The sequence below is a fragment of the Triticum aestivum genome, chromosome 3D, assembly GCF_018294505.1.
Source record: "Triticum aestivum cultivar Chinese Spring chromosome 3D, IWGSC CS RefSeq v2.1, whole genome shotgun sequence".
Lineage (NCBI taxonomy): Eukaryota > Viridiplantae > Streptophyta > Magnoliopsida > Poales > Poaceae > Triticum > Triticum aestivum.
Window position 1 is genome coordinate 589,980,611 of NC_057802.1, and position 16,774 is coordinate 589,997,384.

At 44.5% G+C, this 16,774-nt stretch overlaps 2 protein-coding genes across 2 annotated transcripts; both read left to right on the top strand.

The window, feature by feature from the left end:
• Window positions 1–767: 767 nt before the first annotated feature.
• LOC123080747 (beta-galactosidase) lies at window positions 768–9,093 on the top strand. Its single transcript, XM_044503682.1, has 17 exons — window positions 768–1,196; window positions 1,302–1,541; window positions 1,674–1,820; window positions 2,466–2,544; window positions 3,308–3,491; window positions 4,039–4,104; window positions 4,668–4,904; window positions 4,997–5,203; window positions 5,314–5,617; window positions 5,698–5,857; window positions 5,955–6,063; window positions 6,364–6,499; window positions 6,659–6,714; window positions 6,800–7,099; window positions 7,180–7,302; window positions 7,913–8,614; window positions 8,719–9,093. Exons 1-17 carry the CDS (start codon window positions 1,052–1,054, stop codon window positions 8,890–8,892), a joined length of 3,369 nt encoding a protein of 1,122 aa, XP_044359617.1. The 5' UTR covers window positions 768–1,051; the 3' UTR covers window positions 8,893–9,093.
• A 471-nt stretch (window positions 9,094–9,564) lies between these two features.
• LOC123080748 (protein LONG AFTER FAR-RED 3) lies at window positions 9,565–14,993 on the top strand. The gene is made up of 15 exons (XM_044503683.1): window positions 9,565–9,757; window positions 9,855–9,994; window positions 10,169–10,270; window positions 10,389–10,461; window positions 10,609–10,715; window positions 10,801–10,924; window positions 11,365–11,559; window positions 12,083–12,168; window positions 12,267–12,374; window positions 13,210–13,305; window positions 13,371–13,469; window positions 13,578–13,652; window positions 13,833–13,964; window positions 14,091–14,206; window positions 14,476–14,993. The coding sequence occupies exons 1-15, from the start codon at window positions 9,661–9,663 to the stop codon at window positions 14,648–14,650; spliced, it is 1,725 nt and encodes a 574-aa protein (XP_044359618.1). The 5' UTR covers window positions 9,565–9,660; the 3' UTR covers window positions 14,651–14,993.
• The last annotated feature ends 1,781 nt before the right edge of the window (window positions 14,994–16,774 follow it).

The window sequence follows — 16,774 nt, forward strand, 5'->3', positions numbered from 1 at the left end:
CCGTCGAATGCAGCACGCGGCCACATGAGTTCCAATGGCGAGCACGTCGGTTGCAGCATTTGAGGGGTGGGGTGGAGGAGGAGGTGGCCATGGCGATGAGCTTTGAGGGAGAGGAGGAGGGAGTGCGACCATTACGCAAGCATCAGGGGGGAGGACGAGGGCGCGGCCATGGCGGAGCGCATCAGAGGAAAGGGAGTTCTAAGGGCGCGTGCTTGTGCAAGCAGCAGCGCCGCCGGTGGGCTGGCGCGGCCATGTCTTGCCGCCGGAGGTAGCGGCCATGGAAACTCCAGGGGAGAGATGGATGATTTTGGTTGGGAAGCGAGAAGGAGTGGGCCTACGTAAGAGGTGATGTGATCGGTTGGATCAGTTTTGATCCCACGTCCAGCGCGTGACCGGCGGAACGGTTCGGCCGGTGCCCCGGTGAGAAACGATTCCCTTAAGTAATACTATGTCTGACACGCACTAATCGCCAACGTATTAAGCACTAACCCTATTTTAGTCCATTGTCAGGATTTGAAACAAAATACGTATATCCACCATCATGTTGCTGCACATGCCGGATCTCGATTAAAAATCTATCTACAGTAAGAAATCATGTTCTGTCACGTATCGTCGAAAAAGAAAAGGAAGAAAACATTGCGTACGGGCCTACACCCACTCGACGTTTCACTGACGCGCGGACCCGCCGCCCACACGTCAGTGAGGCAGCCGTCACCAACTCGTTGGTGAGTCCTCTCGCGCGCCACCTCTTCTGTGGTGGTAAGTTTATCCCCTGTGACTTCCTGCCCCCAAACTCTTCCTCACTCCCCGACCTCCACTCCTCCCTCGACGGCGGCGACGGAGCCGCCGGACCTCCGCCGTTCAGATCCCGACCTCCTCTCGCCGGTAAGGTACGTTCCGCGCAAACGCCCGCCCCGTTTCCCGCGGCGGCGAGAGCGATCCAAAATCGAAATCGGAAACATCTCCGAGAGCTCGGTTGGGCGCCGTCACGTGCCTGACGCGTCCGTCTGTCCTCCTTCTCGGCGATTTGTTCGTGCGGCCTCCGTGATCGATGGCGGTGGCCTCCGCCAGCGGCGGCGCGATGTTCCCTCCGCCCGCCAACTCCCCGCCGCAGAAGCTCTGGGAGGACCCGTCCTTCTTCCGGTGGAGGAAGCGGGACGCGCACGTGCCGCTCCGCTCGCAGGACACGCTCGAAGGTAAACGAAGACCCCCTGGTGACTCGAGATCGATCAGGAAGAGATAAGCCTCTCGCTGTTTTCTCAACTTTTTTTTGCTCTCTGTTTTTAACTGTCGAAAAACAGGGGCGCTGAGGTACTGGCGCGAGCGGAGGAACGTGAGCCACCTGGACGCCGAGGCCGCCGTCTGGGACGACGGCGCGGTCCACGGCGCGCTGGACAGCGCCGCGTTCTGGTCCCGGGGGCTGCCGTACGCGCGGTCGCTCAGCGGGCACTGGAAGTTCCGGCTGGCGCAGTCGCCGGAGACCGTCCCGGACAAGTTCTACGATGCGCAGTTCAATGACTCTGACTGGGAGGCTCTGCCAGGCACGGTTGCTGCTTGCTTGTTCTGATCAGGACTGGTTCTGATTGCTTTTAGTCTGGATGCTGTTATTTAGTAAATTTGTTTTGTTTTGTTGGAGTTCTGTTCTCTACTAATGGACACAAACTTGGTTGCAGTTCCCTCGAATTGGCAGATGCACGGGTTCGACCGTCCGATCTACACAAATGTCACTTATCCCTTCCCCATGAACCCGCCGTTTGTGCCTTCCGAGAACCCCACGGGCTGTTACAGAAAGGTTTTTCACATCCCAAAAGAATGGAAAGGTATGCCATCTACTTCTGACATAATCAAAATCTTGCCTATGTGGACAGGTAGTTGTTACACCTGCTCTACTTCTGACAGAATCAGAATCTTGCATACGCAACCAGATCTTCCTCTCCATTATGAATCCATTGATTGCATTGCTGCAGCTAGCATAAACAGCCTGAGTGCTAAGGAGTAAGGAGAATTCTAGATAAAGTGATGATACCTCCAAGGAAATTAGTTTGTTTACTGTGATGATGTTTTGGTTCATGGAATTTATAACTTTCCTGTGCATCAATTAACAATACAGTGAGCAAATTCTTTAAATTACCACAAAAACTCTGGCGGCGACAAACCCTGCTGTCAATTTTTTTGGTCATCTAGGATTTGCCTAATTCACTGTTCAGTTCTTCAAGAGTTTGACTGGTTTAGAGTTATTGCCTATCTCCTTAATTACACACATATAATTTTCTTGCCTTTATGTTTTGTTCCTGTTCTTCTGGTATCTCTGTGCTGTCTCCTGTTATGATAATTATGGCATGTGTTTTCTTTCTACACATTCATAATATTGTTGTCTTTAATGTTGACACTGATGCAACACTTAGTTACCAAATTATATTCCATTCCATTTTAAATAATTCTGAGCTGATTGTGAATTGTGATAGGTCGGAGAATTTTGTTGCACTTTGAAGCTGTTGATTCAGCGTTTCTTGCTTGGGTAAATGGTGTACCAATTGGATACAGGTATGACACCAATAATCTCACTGCTCGTATTTTTTGAATCTCCAAAACTGTGCGGAGACTTATCAAGTTAATATATAATTCATAATACTAAATGAAGTAATGCCCTGTTCATGTAATTACGGCCCAAGGATCTTGTGAAGCATGGTTTCTTGAGTATCGAACTCTTAAATTTGCTTGTGCTCCTTAGATAGCAAAGTGGAGTGTTTTTGGGAGCATCGATTGTTTACATGCAGGATTCAGAAATGATGATTTTTTTAAGTATCATCTTTCACATTACTGGGGATTTTGATTTGCAAGAAGTCTAGATTCCTCCTATTCTTATACTTGTACTTTTTCATTGTGAACTGTTATCAGATTGCTCATCTGTATAAAATCTTTGTTTGCTATGTGAAGTGTGAACAGTGAGTTCAGCAGTGGTACTTTGATATTTTTTTAATAATGATTCATCTTTTTTTTTTTGGGTGAGCTGGCTACTTGCTTGATTTTAAAGTTTTGAAGTTTTGTGTGAACAAGTAGTTTACTCTATATCACTTTCAGATGTAGCTTATATATGGACTATGGAGTGCTTATGTTCTTGGTAATGTAATGTCCTAAGTATTTATACAGCTGGTGACTTGTAAGAGATCCTTGCAGTGTTTGAACTGTGCATACCTATCTAGCTAGTTAATCAGTTCAATATAGAGGGTTTGTTTGCTGGTCATCTACTGGAGTTTGCTATTTTATTGTCTAGAAAGTAAATTCCATGTTTTGTGTATTTATGCAGCCAAGACAGCAGGCTTCCTGCTGAGTTTGAAATCACTGATTGCTGCCATCATTGTGATTCAGACAAGGAAAATGTTCTTGCAGTTCAAGTCATGAGGTGGAGTGATGGTTCTTATCTTGAAGATCAAGACCATTGGTGGTTGTCCGGTATTCACAGAGATGTGTTACTATTATCAAAGCCGCAGGTTACTTCTTGAGTTTTGCTCGCATCTTATTGAATGAATTCCAAGCTGTTGTTTTTAACACACCATGAATTTTACACTTGAGTAAAATACCTCATTTCATGAATGAATAATACTCCCTCCGTCCGGAAATACTTGTCGGAAAAATGCATACAAATGCATGTATCTAGAACTAAAATACGTCTAGATACATCCATTCCTCCGACAAGTATTTCCGGACGGAGGGAGTAGTTTGTTGCAGGGATCTATTTGCCTTTGCTGGCTAGCAATGGTCATGTTGTTATAGCTATGTTCAGAAAATCAATAGAGTACCCTTTTTTTTCATCTTTACACTCAGATGCGAAATGTCAGCTGAGAACTTTTTTCTTGTATATATCAGCAGTGACCGGATTCTTATATAATATATCACCCACGTAAGCAACTATGCACAAACATGCTAGTTTTAAGCTTTTGACATGTAAACTGTATTTGTCATTTAATTTGCTTTTGTCTATGATCACCGATCAGGGTAAATTCTTGGTTAGTGAGTTCGTAATTTTTTTCCTTGCAGATCTTTATCACAGATTACTTTTTCAAAGCAACCTTGGATGAGAACTTCCGGGTAGCTGATATTGAGGTAATTATGCTATCCATCTTTGTCAGGTTATAAACTTATGCTACATGATGGAGCTCATGCTGCAAGAAAATAGTGGACAGTGGCATAAACCTTTGGGAATGTAGTGGCTATACGCAAGAACGTTGCACCCATGCTACACCCCCTAAACCTTTCTGGGATGAGAATGCTAATTTAAGCTTCAAACATAGTAACATTCATCATAGTAACAACTATAACTCACAGCCATTTGATTAATTATAGGTGAACTAAACCCAATAACTTTTTTTAAAGTTGACCTCATTTTTCTTGTGAAGAATGGTCTGCCCTTTTTTAGTGTCCTTGGCGTCTTATATAATCCAATATTATCAAAACACACAAAAGACGACATGCTTATGAAATGCTTCTGCATGGCTCCCGTGATATATATTTGTATGTCTCGCCCTTTGAAGTTTTAAGCCTATAGTGGGCAAACCATTTTGTACCGTCCAGATGGTATAGCTGCTAACTATGCATTGCTCAAGGGAACATTTATTCTGATGCTGTTCCGCAATTATACTCATTTTTGGTCTTGTTCTATATGTCAGGTTGAGGTGGAAATTGATTCACACAAGCAAGACAGGGAGCATATCCCAACTTTGTCGATTGAAGCAACATTATTTGATAATTCTGAATCATCTGATGATTTGAATTCAGACATGTCAGCTGCTAACATAGTCAACTTGAAGACAAAGCCAGAACCTAAGGGAGGCCCTTGCCATGGTTTTCATGGTTATGTTCTTGGTGGAAAAGTGGAAAATCCAAAGCTTTGGTCTAGTGAAAAAGTAAGAAATCTAATCCTGGGGAGATTCTATAAAAATATTAGTATTTACAGTTGAACTACTATATCTTATAACTGTATTTCCTTTCCCAACAGCCGAACTTATACACTCTTGTTGTTCTCCTTAAAGATGCCAATGGGAAGCTTATTGATTGCGAATCATGCCAAGTAGGGATCCGTAATGTGGTCCTGGCACACAAGCAGATGCTTGTCAATGGATCTCCTGTTGTAATTAGAGGTGTCAACAGACATGAGCATCATCCACGTGTTGGGAAGACAAATTTAGAAGCATGCATGATCAAGGTTACTCACCCACTCTTTAAACTGTCATATTTGAAAGCATAGCATGCCATCTGTTCAGTTTGACGTTTCCAGTCAGTAGCTTCAGTTATTTACTGTTTATCTTTTGATAGGATCTGGTCTTGATGAGACAAAACAACATCAATGCTGTTAGAAACTCCCATTACCCCCAACATTCAAGGTGGTATGAGTTATGCGATATTTTTGGTCTTTATGTAATTGATGAAGCCAATATCGAGACACATGGCTTTGATGAAACTAGCCATTTCAAACATCCTACACTAGAACCCATCTGGGCAAATTCTATGCTTGATCGTGTCGTTGGCATGGTGGAGAGGGACAAAAATCATGCGTGCATAATTATTTGGTCCTTGGGAAATGAAGCCTCATATGGACCAAACCACTCTGCTATGTCTGGTAAGCGGTAAAAAGTTTTCTGCGATGGCGGTTCATGTCTTGCAGTTTTTTTTATGATTTTGTGAATCATAATCTTGTAGGGTGGGTTCGTGGAAGAGACCCAACAAGGCTCATCCATTATGAAGGAGGTGGCTCCAGAACATCATCCACAGATATTATATGCCCCATGTACATGCGTGTCTGGGATATTCTCAAGATTGCAAATGACCCATCTGAAAACAGGCCCCTCATTCTTTGCGAGTATGGTAACTGTGGCACCACATGTGTACTTGATTCCCTTTGTTTTTATATTCATATACCTGAAATATTAAATAAAACATTTCCCTTTGTTTTCAAGATATTCACATGCTATGGGGAACAGTAATGGAAATATTGACGCATATTGGAAGGCGATAGACAACACGATGGGACTCCAAGGAGGTTTTATATGGGACTGGGTCGATCAGGTTATGTTCGAATTTACTCTCGTCTTATCCTTAACCTTCTTTTTTACTGGGAGCATGCTATGCCAAAATTTCTGTTTGTATGGTTGTACTTGTGTTTATTCATGATTGTAGTGTACATGACATACATATCGGACCAGTGTTGGCCCATTTCATCGAAAAAAATATTGACTCATAGACCCATGCCAATCTAGTATAGAATACACAAAATTTAAATGCGAACATAGATCATGGACTTTGTTTTTTTATTGTTGTAGTGTCTTAATTTTGTTTCTCCACTACGTCCTTTTCAAAAATATTCAGGGTTTACTGAAGGAGGATGCTGATGGATCTAAATCTTGGGCATATGGTGGTGACTTTGGAGACACTCCAAATGACTTGAATTTTTGCATTAATGGCATTGTGTGGCCTGATCGGACGCTTCACCCTGCTGTTAATGGTAACTGGAAATACCAGTCAATTGGAAAGAAATTTATTGCTGTTTTACGTGTACTTAAAATCCTGATAATCTATTACTTCACGAAGTTGTTACACTAAGATTTTCGTCTCACTAGCCTCTAGATGTCAAACTTACTCGGTTAACTATTTCTGCTTGCAGAAGTTAAATATCTTTACCAGCCTATCAAAATATCGCTGGTGGATAATATTCTTAAGGTAACCTCTGATCAATATTCGTCAAGTTATTTCATTATATAGGATTAAAAATTTATCTAATAGATGCATTATTATCGTCATGCAGATTGAAAATGGACAATTTTCTGAGACAACAGAGGCTTTGGACTTCAGCTGGATTCTTCATGGGGATGGAAGCGTTTTGGGCTCTGGTTCACTCAGTGTCCCAAACTTAGCACCACAAAGTAGCCATCTTATCAACATGGAATCATCGCCTTGGTTTACTCTTTGGAGTACCTGTGCGGCAAAAGAAACTTTTTTGTCTGTACACGTGACACTGAGGGACCAAACACGGTGGGCTAAAGCTGGTCATGTCTTGGCTTCAGCGCAACTCAGTTTACCTCAGACAAAGGGCTTTGTTCCTCATGTATGTTTCCTCAGACTGATCTTGTTCACTCCTGTTTCTTCTCATTTATCTTACTGCTCACCAGACACCACCATCTTCAGGTGATAGCATTGTCCAAGAGCCCTCTGACCTCTGAGCAGGTTGGTGATGGTGTAATCATTAGCAAGAACCACGAATGGCAAATCAAAATAAACAGTCAGTTGGGAACAATTGACAGTTGGAAGGTATGTTGTTGTTGTTGTCCAAAAGAAGTTTCATTTGCTTTACCTTCCTGTTAGCATATTCAAGAATTGTATGGTCATGGCCACTGGTCTTGCACAATGCAAGTTATAACTTGTGAGCACCATTCATGATTATGCTCCAGATTTTATGGGGGATATGATAGTGTATAGATATTAGTCATGACTTGTGATTCAGTCTGCTTATCATGTTTTTTTATATATTTAAGTAACTTATAAACTTGTCAGCATAAGCTGTTGCCATGAGATATCTCATACGGAGTGCTAAGTATTTGTCTTCTAAACTTGGCCATCTGTTTTCACTTTATTCCCCTTTATGCTCTGATGGTTCCTTTCGGTTTGCAATGTTCATCTCGGGCTCCTAATTGTAATTATTTTCAAGTGTTCTGAAATCTGAATAGCTGCAGATGAGCTCTTCCATTGTTAGTTGTTACAGTTACCTTAGTACGCCAAACACAGAATATGGTTAAAAAACTATCAGTGTCACTGCTATTCCGTTCATCGAAATGTGGAACTTTTTTGACGCGAACAGCAGGAGCTCTGCCTTTGCAGTATAGAAGAAATGTGGAACTCATGATGCTTCTGTGAACAACAGATCAACAACGTCGAGCTTATGAGCAAGGGAATATTTCCTTGCTTTTGGCGCGCACCAACCGACAACGACAATGGAGGCTTCTACACCAAGTCCTATGCCACAACATGGAGGGAAGCCTTCCTTGACAACGTCTCCTTCTACAGCAGCCAGTTTTCAGTGAAGGAGCTGCCAGACCACACCGTCGAGGTTTCTACCACATATTACGGCCTTCCCGGGCACCTGCCAAAACCGGATGATGCCGCTCTTTCAGAAGCTTCTGAGTCCGTGCTTTTCCGGGTCCATATGCGCTGCCGGATCTACGAGTCCGGCGACGTGATCCTCGACTACGAGGTAAACCCCAAGAGCGACCTCCCCCCTCTCCCGCGGGTGGGCATCGTGTTCAATGCAGAGAAATCCCTGAACCATGTCACATGGTACGGGAGGGGCCCGTTCGAGTGCTACCCCGACCGCAAGGCCGCGGCGCACGTCGGCGTGTACGAGAGCAGCGTGGAGGACCTCCATGTGCCCTACATCGTCCCGGGCGAGTGTGGCGGCCGCGCGGACGTCTGGTGGGTGGCGCTTAAGAACGCCGACGGGTTCGGCCTCTTCGCCTCGACCCACGGCGAGTCCCCGCCGATGCAGGTGAGCGCGAGCTACTACGGCGCCGCGGAGCTCGACCGGGCCACCCATCAGCACAAGCTGGTCAAGGGAGACGACATCGAGGTCCGTCTCTGTCGCCATCTGATATTTCTCTGAAACCGAAACTGTTGGAACCGAGATGACGGAGTGGTACTAAAATGTTGTGGATTGTGGTGTTGTGTTTGCAGGTGCATCTTGATCACATGCACATGGGGGTGGGCGGGGACGACAGCTGGACGCCGTGCGTGCACGAGGAGTACCTGCTGTCGCCGGCGGCGAGCTACAGGTTCTCGCTGCGGCTGCGCCCCCTGTCGCCGTCGTCATCGTGCCACGACATCTACAGCTCCCGGCTACCTAATTGATCGTCCCATCTGTCTGATGTGGCCGTCAGAGGTGCGTCTGAGAGAGAAAGAACATTCGAGAGACTGAAACAATACTGTCCGAGTCGCTCTCGCTCGTGTAAACGTAAGAAGACTGTAACTGGACAGGTACCTGTCAATAAGAGAAGCGAGCGTGATGTGCTGCTCTTCAATAAAAACGACGTCTGCTTCTGCTTGTGGACCTTTTTCGATCGCATCGCATGGATTTCTTTTTTTTGATAAGGCATCGCATGGATTTCACATGAGGCACGGCTGTGGGAGTAGGGAAAAACATATGGATGAGATCGTGATAATATACCCCGCCCCCAGTGGAAACTTTAGAAGACGCGAGCTGCTATGGTTCGCACGGAAGAAAAAAAAAAGTTACGATTTCAATTATTTTTTTTCGATCGAAAATACTACAGTAGGTACGACTTATAAATTGAAAAGAATAAAAACGCATTTGACCTGCATTTCTTGGATGTAGAATGCGTTTGACTTGTAAAGAGGTTCATATTGGCCTCTCTCTTCCAGATTTCAAGTTCCTGAAGATTTCCAAATATGGAGAGAACCTAAAAAAAAGAAAAAAAGAAAAAAAGATTTCAAGTTTCCTGAAGATTCTTCCCGATTCATTTGCGAGATGTGCAAAAATAACAAGCTGAAGCGTTTAAAAGAAGATTATTTGCTGATATTATTTGAGAGAGACCGATACCCGCCGACCCCAGCTGAGCGCGCAGGGCAGCCACCCACCCCACCGGCCAGTCCGCCACCATGGCAGCCCGGAGCGCCCTCCTCGCCGCCGGCGCCACGGCACTGGTCGCCGTCGCGGCCGTCTTCCTCCTCCCTGACCCCGCTTCCCGCCTCCCATGTACGCGCTCCCCTCCTCCTCCCTCCCACCCCCTCTGTTTTCCCGCGGAGGGAAGCTCAGCTCAGGCTCGTGCTCAGCTCGTCTCCTCCCCTCGCAGGGGCGCCGCGGGGACGCTTCGCCGACATGATTCTGGCCAACGCCACCATCTACACCGCCGACCCCGCCCGCCCCTTCGCCGCCGCCATGGCCGTCCGCGCCGGCCGCGTGCTGCGCGTCGGCACCTACGACTCCCTCAAGGTCGCCCTCGGACCTGCTGCCCACCTTCCCTCAAGAGATTATCTGTAAAAAAAATATCTGCTCTTTTCTGCCTGCGGCGTCACTGTAACCGCAACTGCAACTGCTACTGCGGGCGCATATATTTTCTGTCTCATGCGGTTGCTCAAAATTGACTGCATAGACTGTAAAGTGCAGGAATTCAAGGGCCGAGACACGTATGAGCTGAATCTCAGTGGCAATGTGCTGCTCCCGGGATTCATCGACTCCCATGTGCACCTAATCGATGGTGGCCTGCAGGTACTGCTTTGCCTATCTGCCTCCCCTTGCAGTACATGACATGACATGGCCTGCCTGTGAAATTACAGTCCCAATATTATTACAGTTGTGTAAATTTAACCTCTGAACTTTTCTGCAGTTGGCGAGGGTCCCGCTTCGAGGGGTTAGAAGCAAAGATGAGTTCATCAGCAGGGTGAAGGGAGCCGTCAGAGGTTTCGATGAACTATGCTGCTCCTTCTCTTAGTTTAGCAATGCTGTTTTTAATCATCTTGTTGCTTAGTACTCCCTCCGACCCAAAGTTATTTTGGGACGGAGGGAGTACAACAGATAAGCATCTCTGAGACTTATTTTCCAAACAGATAAACATCCTGGCGAGTGGGTACGAGGAGGAGGTTGGAACAATGATTTTTGGGGTGGTGAAATCCCCACTGCTGCTTGGTTAGACGATATATCTCCTGATAATCCAGTGTGTTTTCAATTCAATCTCGCGAGTTCGACCTCTTTTAAGAAGCCATTACACAGGGACAGCCAGTGACAAATTTCAGTTGCAGGTCTGGCTCTCACGCATGGATGGTCACATGGGATTGGCCAATTCACTAGCTATGAAGATTGCTGGGATTGACAAAAACTCAAATGACCCAGTTGGTGGAACTATTGTAAGAACAACGGAAAGAGGTAAAGTGAAGTAATTGACATACACCTTTATCTTTACGGACCTGAAATTACTTCTTAAGTTAACCTTGAACCAATATGAATCTCTTTATCAAACACGGAGTGTTCAAATTCAAACATAAATACGCTCTTACCAAACAAAAAAAGGCTTAGAAGCAAACCATTAACTGTTATAATCAAGGCAGTTCATGATGAATTATAATGTTCATGTGTATCTGTTAAAAAAAACTGTATATATTTTTCACCATATTCGCATGGATTCATGGTCTCCCCACATTATACTGTTTTTTTCCGATAAAAGCCACGTTAAGCTGTTGGTCATACATCATTTATCAACTAACACATATACACTGATCTTTCGTAATGTACTTTCAAGTGCAAACATTGTCATAAATATTAAGATAAGAATTAATAATTTATCTGATCCACACTATTATTTGTAGAGCCCACTGGTCTGCTGGTTGATGCTGCTATGAAGCTTGTATTTAATGTGATTCCAGAAGTATCTGTAAATGATAGAAGAGAGGCTCTCCTTACAGCAAGCAGACACGCCCTAATGAGAGGGGTGACTACTGTTGTTGATGTTGGAAGTTATTTCCCTGGGACCTCAGAAGAACAAACTTGGCAAGATTTTTCAGGTATCTTGTGCCACTTTTGCTTGTAACATTGAAGACAGCAAACACAGATATAAAAGACCTCACAAATATCTACAGTAAAAAACATAACATATTTGTAGTTCCATATAGATGACTGCATTATGCTCTGTGGAAGTTATTTATAGGGGCATGCCTGTTGTTGATGTCTTTGTGTTGAAACAACAAATGGCAAGTTCTCTCCATTATACGTTTTTGTTGTCATTATTGGGGTTTGTACCAACAATTTATAATTTTTTTATTGATTCTGTTAGACATAAAGCTAATCTGCTTGATTACTCTGCCTATTCAAGTAAAAGAACCATACTGCTCAAGTCACGATCAAATGTTATGTAGAGCCGGACGTTTCTTCCGTTGTTTGGATGACTCCTAATGAATTTCAATGTGATTCACTCGTACCTTTCTTTTGAAGGACCAAGGATCTACTTTTGTAGTCTTTCATCTATAACCCTTTTTTTTTTGGACTGGAGCCTTATTTGTTCTGAAGTATTGTCTTACATCACAACAGATGTCTATGAATGGGCTCATTCTATGGGAAAGATGATGATTAGAGTCTGCTTATTCTTCCCAATGCCGACATGGCCTCGTGTTTCTGTAAGTTATGTTTCATGAAATATACCAAGCTCTTCTGTTCTAAGTGCTTAATATTATGCGAATACTATTAACACTTATCTGCATATTATCTCTTGTAGGATCTTATTCATGAAAGAGGTCGATCCTTAAGTGGGTGGATTCATCTAGGTGGTGTGAAAGCTTTTCTTGATGGTTCTTTGGGTTCCTCAAGTGCATGGTTCTATGAGGTAAGTAGTCTTGAGTATGGTTTGAGTACCTATCAGACATGTTGTTAGTGTTAGTGCATTTATATATTGACGGTCTAGAAATTTATGTCCATAGCAATGCTGTCTTTTTGTGGTTAAAGCTTCACAAATACTCTGTTTTATGCTCGTGCGTGGAATGTGATACATCATGGTACTAGCTTGTGATTGGTCTGGTTATGTATAAAGAAACCAATATGATTAGCCCGATCAGTCTCTGTTTCTGCAAGAAACTGTAAATTGAGAAAGGCTGTGTCAGCAAGTGCATTCAAAATTACATCTTAGTGCACTATGATATTTCATATCGACACCATATTTTGTCTGGAAGAAATGCACATCATATTATTATCTAGAGGGTTGATATTTACCACTAAATCTTCTTTGCATTTTGAATTTCTGGATGTAAATTTGTGGTGTCCATTAGCAAATAAGGTTTGGCTTGTTAGCGTTGTTTTAAAAAGGTATCTGGTTTTGGTACTTATTCATTTGGTGGTGGAAACTGTAAAGGTGTACAATTATTAATCATTTCCTTTTTTTGCTGAACTAAATACTCTTTCTTAAGCAATAGCTTGCTAATATATAAAAAGTTATCCCATTTTTTTATAAAATATGGGTATTTAGGGGAGCAAATGTCTAATCTAACAATGTAGGCTTTTCACAATTTTTTCCTTCATTAATTTGTCCAAGGCTGGGTGGGTTACCCCCACCCCCCCTCCCTGACTCTTTGGCATAGCTCCACCCGTGGTTGTGTCAGCCAGGCAGTTTATTCGCCATAAAACTGTTATGTTCTGGTTTGTAAGTGTTTAATATATATGGTCAGCCTTATGAGGATGCTCCTGGCGATTATGGTCTCCAATTGTTAGATATGGATGTTCTGCTCAATGCAACATTAGAATCAGACAAATCAGGACTTCAGGTACACGTTTTCCATTTGTGCAAATGCTTACCATCATCTGAGAAAGTAATATTGTTCTTTTTAAGGTTGCCATACATGCAATTGGAGATAAAGCTAACGATATGCTGCTAGATATGTTCGACAAGGTTGTTAGTTTGAATGGAACAAAGGACCGTAGGTTCCGGGTATGTTTTTCTGCTAGCATACTGAACAAGAGATTATGCCCTCAAATCATTTTTGTAGTAACGAACTAATGAGTTGAATATAACTAAACTTGCTTCATGTGAAATCAGATTGAGCATGCACAGCATCTATCCCCAGGTGCAGCAAAGCGCTTCGGAGAGCATGGTATCATTGCATCTGTGCAGGTCGATCATTCTCTTCCATTCCTATATATGTTATATAATGCTCGTAATGATGGTCTCTGTTTCTGCATAACAACACAGGAGTCTGAAGGCTCTGGTATCTTGTTACAGTTCTCTCCATAGTTACTTGGAATTATCTGAAATGCTACTCTGTCTTCTGAAAGATATGCTTGTTTTTGGCAGCCAGATCATTTGTTGGATGATGCCGACTCTGCTGGAAGGAAGATCGGGGTAGAACGAGCTGAGCGGAGCTCCTACTTGTTCCGATCACTACTTGCCGGTGGCGCACATCTGGCTTTTGGTTCTGATTGGCCTGTATGTATTTCCTGGAAATCCTTGAACTATTGTAGCCATTTTTGCTTGGCGGGAAAATTACATAGGCAGCTCTTTTTCCACGCGCGGAGATATAGGCAGTTAACTGTATGTGTGTCTGTTATCCAGGTTTCAGATATTTACCCGTTGCAAGCTATTAGAACCGCGATGTCCCGTAAGCTGCCTGGATGGGAGGCGCCCTGGATCTCCGCAGAGCGCTTGCCCCTGGATGATTCCTTGAAAGCGTGAGTCTCTTTGCAGTCATGTACGTATGTTCCATTTGGTTACACTCTGTTTCTGAAATGCCATGGAATGCCTCACTGATATCTGGTCCCCTGAGATCTTTATATAGCAGACTTTGCAAGCAGAGTCTGTCGATACCGCCGCTTGTTTTACGCTCTGTTTCACGGAGTAATGTACTTGCTGTATATGCGTCTATGAAGTGTGACTTACTGCTGGGAACTTGCTATATTTTCAGTCTGTACTAATGAAGCTCTTTCTGCACGAGCTGCAGGCACACGATATCTGCCGCCTACGCCTGCTTCCTGGACCATGTCCTGGGCAGCCTCGTCGAAGGGAAGTACGCCGATTTCGTGGTCCTGCCGTCCACCTCATGGCGTGAGTTCGCCGACGACATCCCGGGGCACGTCCTGGCGACGTATGTGAATGGCAAGCAGGCCTACCCATAGCCCCCGTCCGAGGCAACGGCGCTCCGGCAGCCTCCAAGTCCAGGCCGGGTTCAGATAGATAGAAGACGCACATGTCTTAGCAGCACAAACCATTGTCAGTTAACTCTGGAAGTACTAATTGTCATACCAATCTTATTCAGTGGTACAAGGATTACGTTGGATCCAGGTATATTTTTTTTCGTACATAATGAATCGAGCACTTGTGGGTAGCAGACTGGTAGTGTATGATTTCTGTACGACAGTATTTGTATGATTTCTGTAGGAAGCATGAAACTAGCTATCTGGCCCGCCGTCACACCGCAGTATGCGCCTATAAAATGAATCACTTCCTTTCTGTCGAGCATCCTCACCTCGCTTCTGAACCTCACCCCACGATTGTTGCATCAATCTTCTAAACTGTGCTTGCACGTGAAGGGAACTTGTGCTCTTGAGTAAATCACAGTTGTGCTCTATGCAAGAGCACACCTGTGAACAGAAAAACCAAAAAAAAGGGAAAACTAAAAAAAAAAAACTTCATCCATTCCCAAATATAAGTTTTTTTAGAGATTCCAACAAATGACTACATACGGAGCAAAATGAATGAATCTACACTCTAAAATATGTCTACATACATCCGTATGTTGTAGTCCATTTGAAATGTCTAAAAAGACATATTTAGGAACGAAGGGAGTAGGAAAAAAACCGAACAAGGAAAAAAACCAAGAAGTCAAAAACCAAAAAGGAAAAAGACGTTCCAGTCTGAGAGTGTTCTAGCATGCGACGTCTAACGACGCTAGGACGCACAACTTGGAGCGCTAGAGGGCTCAAGCGGCCAAGAAAAGTGCCCCCCGTGGAGGGCACCCTCCAATTAGTCCCTCGTCATATGACTCTGCGCAAGCTCTCTGCTGCTCAAGGCGGGACCTCCTAGTCAGCGCCCCTTTCGCTAGGTAGCGGACCGGTGCTCACGCGAGCGGTGCGTGGCCAGCCCTACAAACCGGCTCTCCGCTCGAGCTTGTGAGCTAATTCTTGATGGTGATGATGTGTCCCAGCTTGGGGTCTCTCACCACGTCGCCTCTCGGCCTGATGGGATGGGACGATGACACCCATGTCGGTTCCAGAGAAGGCCACTTTGGAAGACCCATGACGCCTAAGCAAAAGGCTCTAGAAACTTGTCGTGTATGCCAAGGTGTTGGATTCGTTGAAGACGTTGTTTCCATGTATGTAGCTGACTAGGATGTTGTAACCCTAGACACCCGGTATCTATATAAACCGAGGGATAGGCCTCATAGAAGGGACACAACAATCTCAGGGTAGATCATCTGTACTTTGTACTCCAACCCAAAACAATAAAACAGAAGCAAGATGTAGGGTGTTATCTCCTTAGAGAGCCCGAACCTAGGTAAAAATTTGTGTCATGTTACCATCTTGTCCAATCGTCTAGCTAGGAATCCCCTACCCCAAGATCTGCCGGATTTAGCTCCATCATTGGTGTCCCATACAAGTCCCACTAAGCGATCACTACGATAGGATGGGAGTAAAGATCAACGAGCAAATCAGCACCGTCGCAATCTTCGAGCCGGACAAATCTTCGTCTTCGGCAACATCGTTCTCCTCGCTAACTGGACTGGCCATGTCGTCCATATAAAAAATTTGCTCAATGCCGGGTCGTTGTATTCGGCGGCACGGAGCACTCCACACTCCGCGGATTCCCGTAGTGAGTTGGTCTTCACGAGTTGGGTGTCACAGCCAGCCGAGAATCAGTTCGAACCGTCGACCCTGAGCCCGATACTAGGTCCGGCTCGGGAGGAGCGTCGTCGGACCCGACCTTCAGCCGGAGCCTAAAATCACCTCCCACGGCTGAGATGTCAAATCAGGCTGAAGAACCAAGATCCATGTCAAATTGGACCTTGGAGAAGCTTCCTCTGGTCCCGATATCATATCAGGTCCGAGAATAATGTAAGAAACTCTTTCTGAACGAAACATTATGTCAAATCTAGAAGCTCGCAATTGCGGACGACCCGATCTTAGTGTGCAATTGGATACAGAAGTCCCCGAGAAAGGTCGGATTTTTTGACCCACCCGCCACCCATCTCGTCTCCACCATCGAGGAGTTAATCAATGAGGGTCAGGCCGAGAGTGCAATAA

What these genes read in the sequence shown, in the direction of transcription:
- LOC123080747 (XM_044503682.1), top strand. Translation starts at nt 1,052, where the DNA reads ATGGCGGTGGCCTCCGCCAGCGGCGGCGCGATGTTCCCTCCGCCCGCC. An exon ending in TGACTGGGAGGCTCTGCCAG is followed by an intron (nt 1,542 to 1,673) that starts GCACGGTTGCTG and finishes ACTTGGTTGCAG; the next exon opens with TTCCCTCGAATTGGCAGATG. An exon ending in TACTATTATCAAAGCCGCAG is followed by an intron (nt 3,492 to 4,038) that starts GTTACTTCTTGA and finishes TTTTCCTTGCAG; the next exon opens with ATCTTTATCACAGATTACTT.
- LOC123080748 (XM_044503683.1), top strand. Translation starts at nt 9,661, where the DNA reads ATGGCAGCCCGGAGCGCCCTCCTCGCCGCCGGCGCCACGGCACTGGTC. An exon ending in GCACCTACGACTCCCTCAAG is followed by an intron (nt 9,995 to 10,168) that starts GTCGCCCTCGGA and finishes TGTAAAGTGCAG; the next exon opens with GAATTCAAGGGCCGAGACAC. An exon ending in CGACATGGCCTCGTGTTTCT is followed by an intron (nt 12,169 to 12,266) that starts GTAAGTTATGTT and finishes TATCTCTTGTAG; the next exon opens with GATCTTATTCATGAAAGAGG.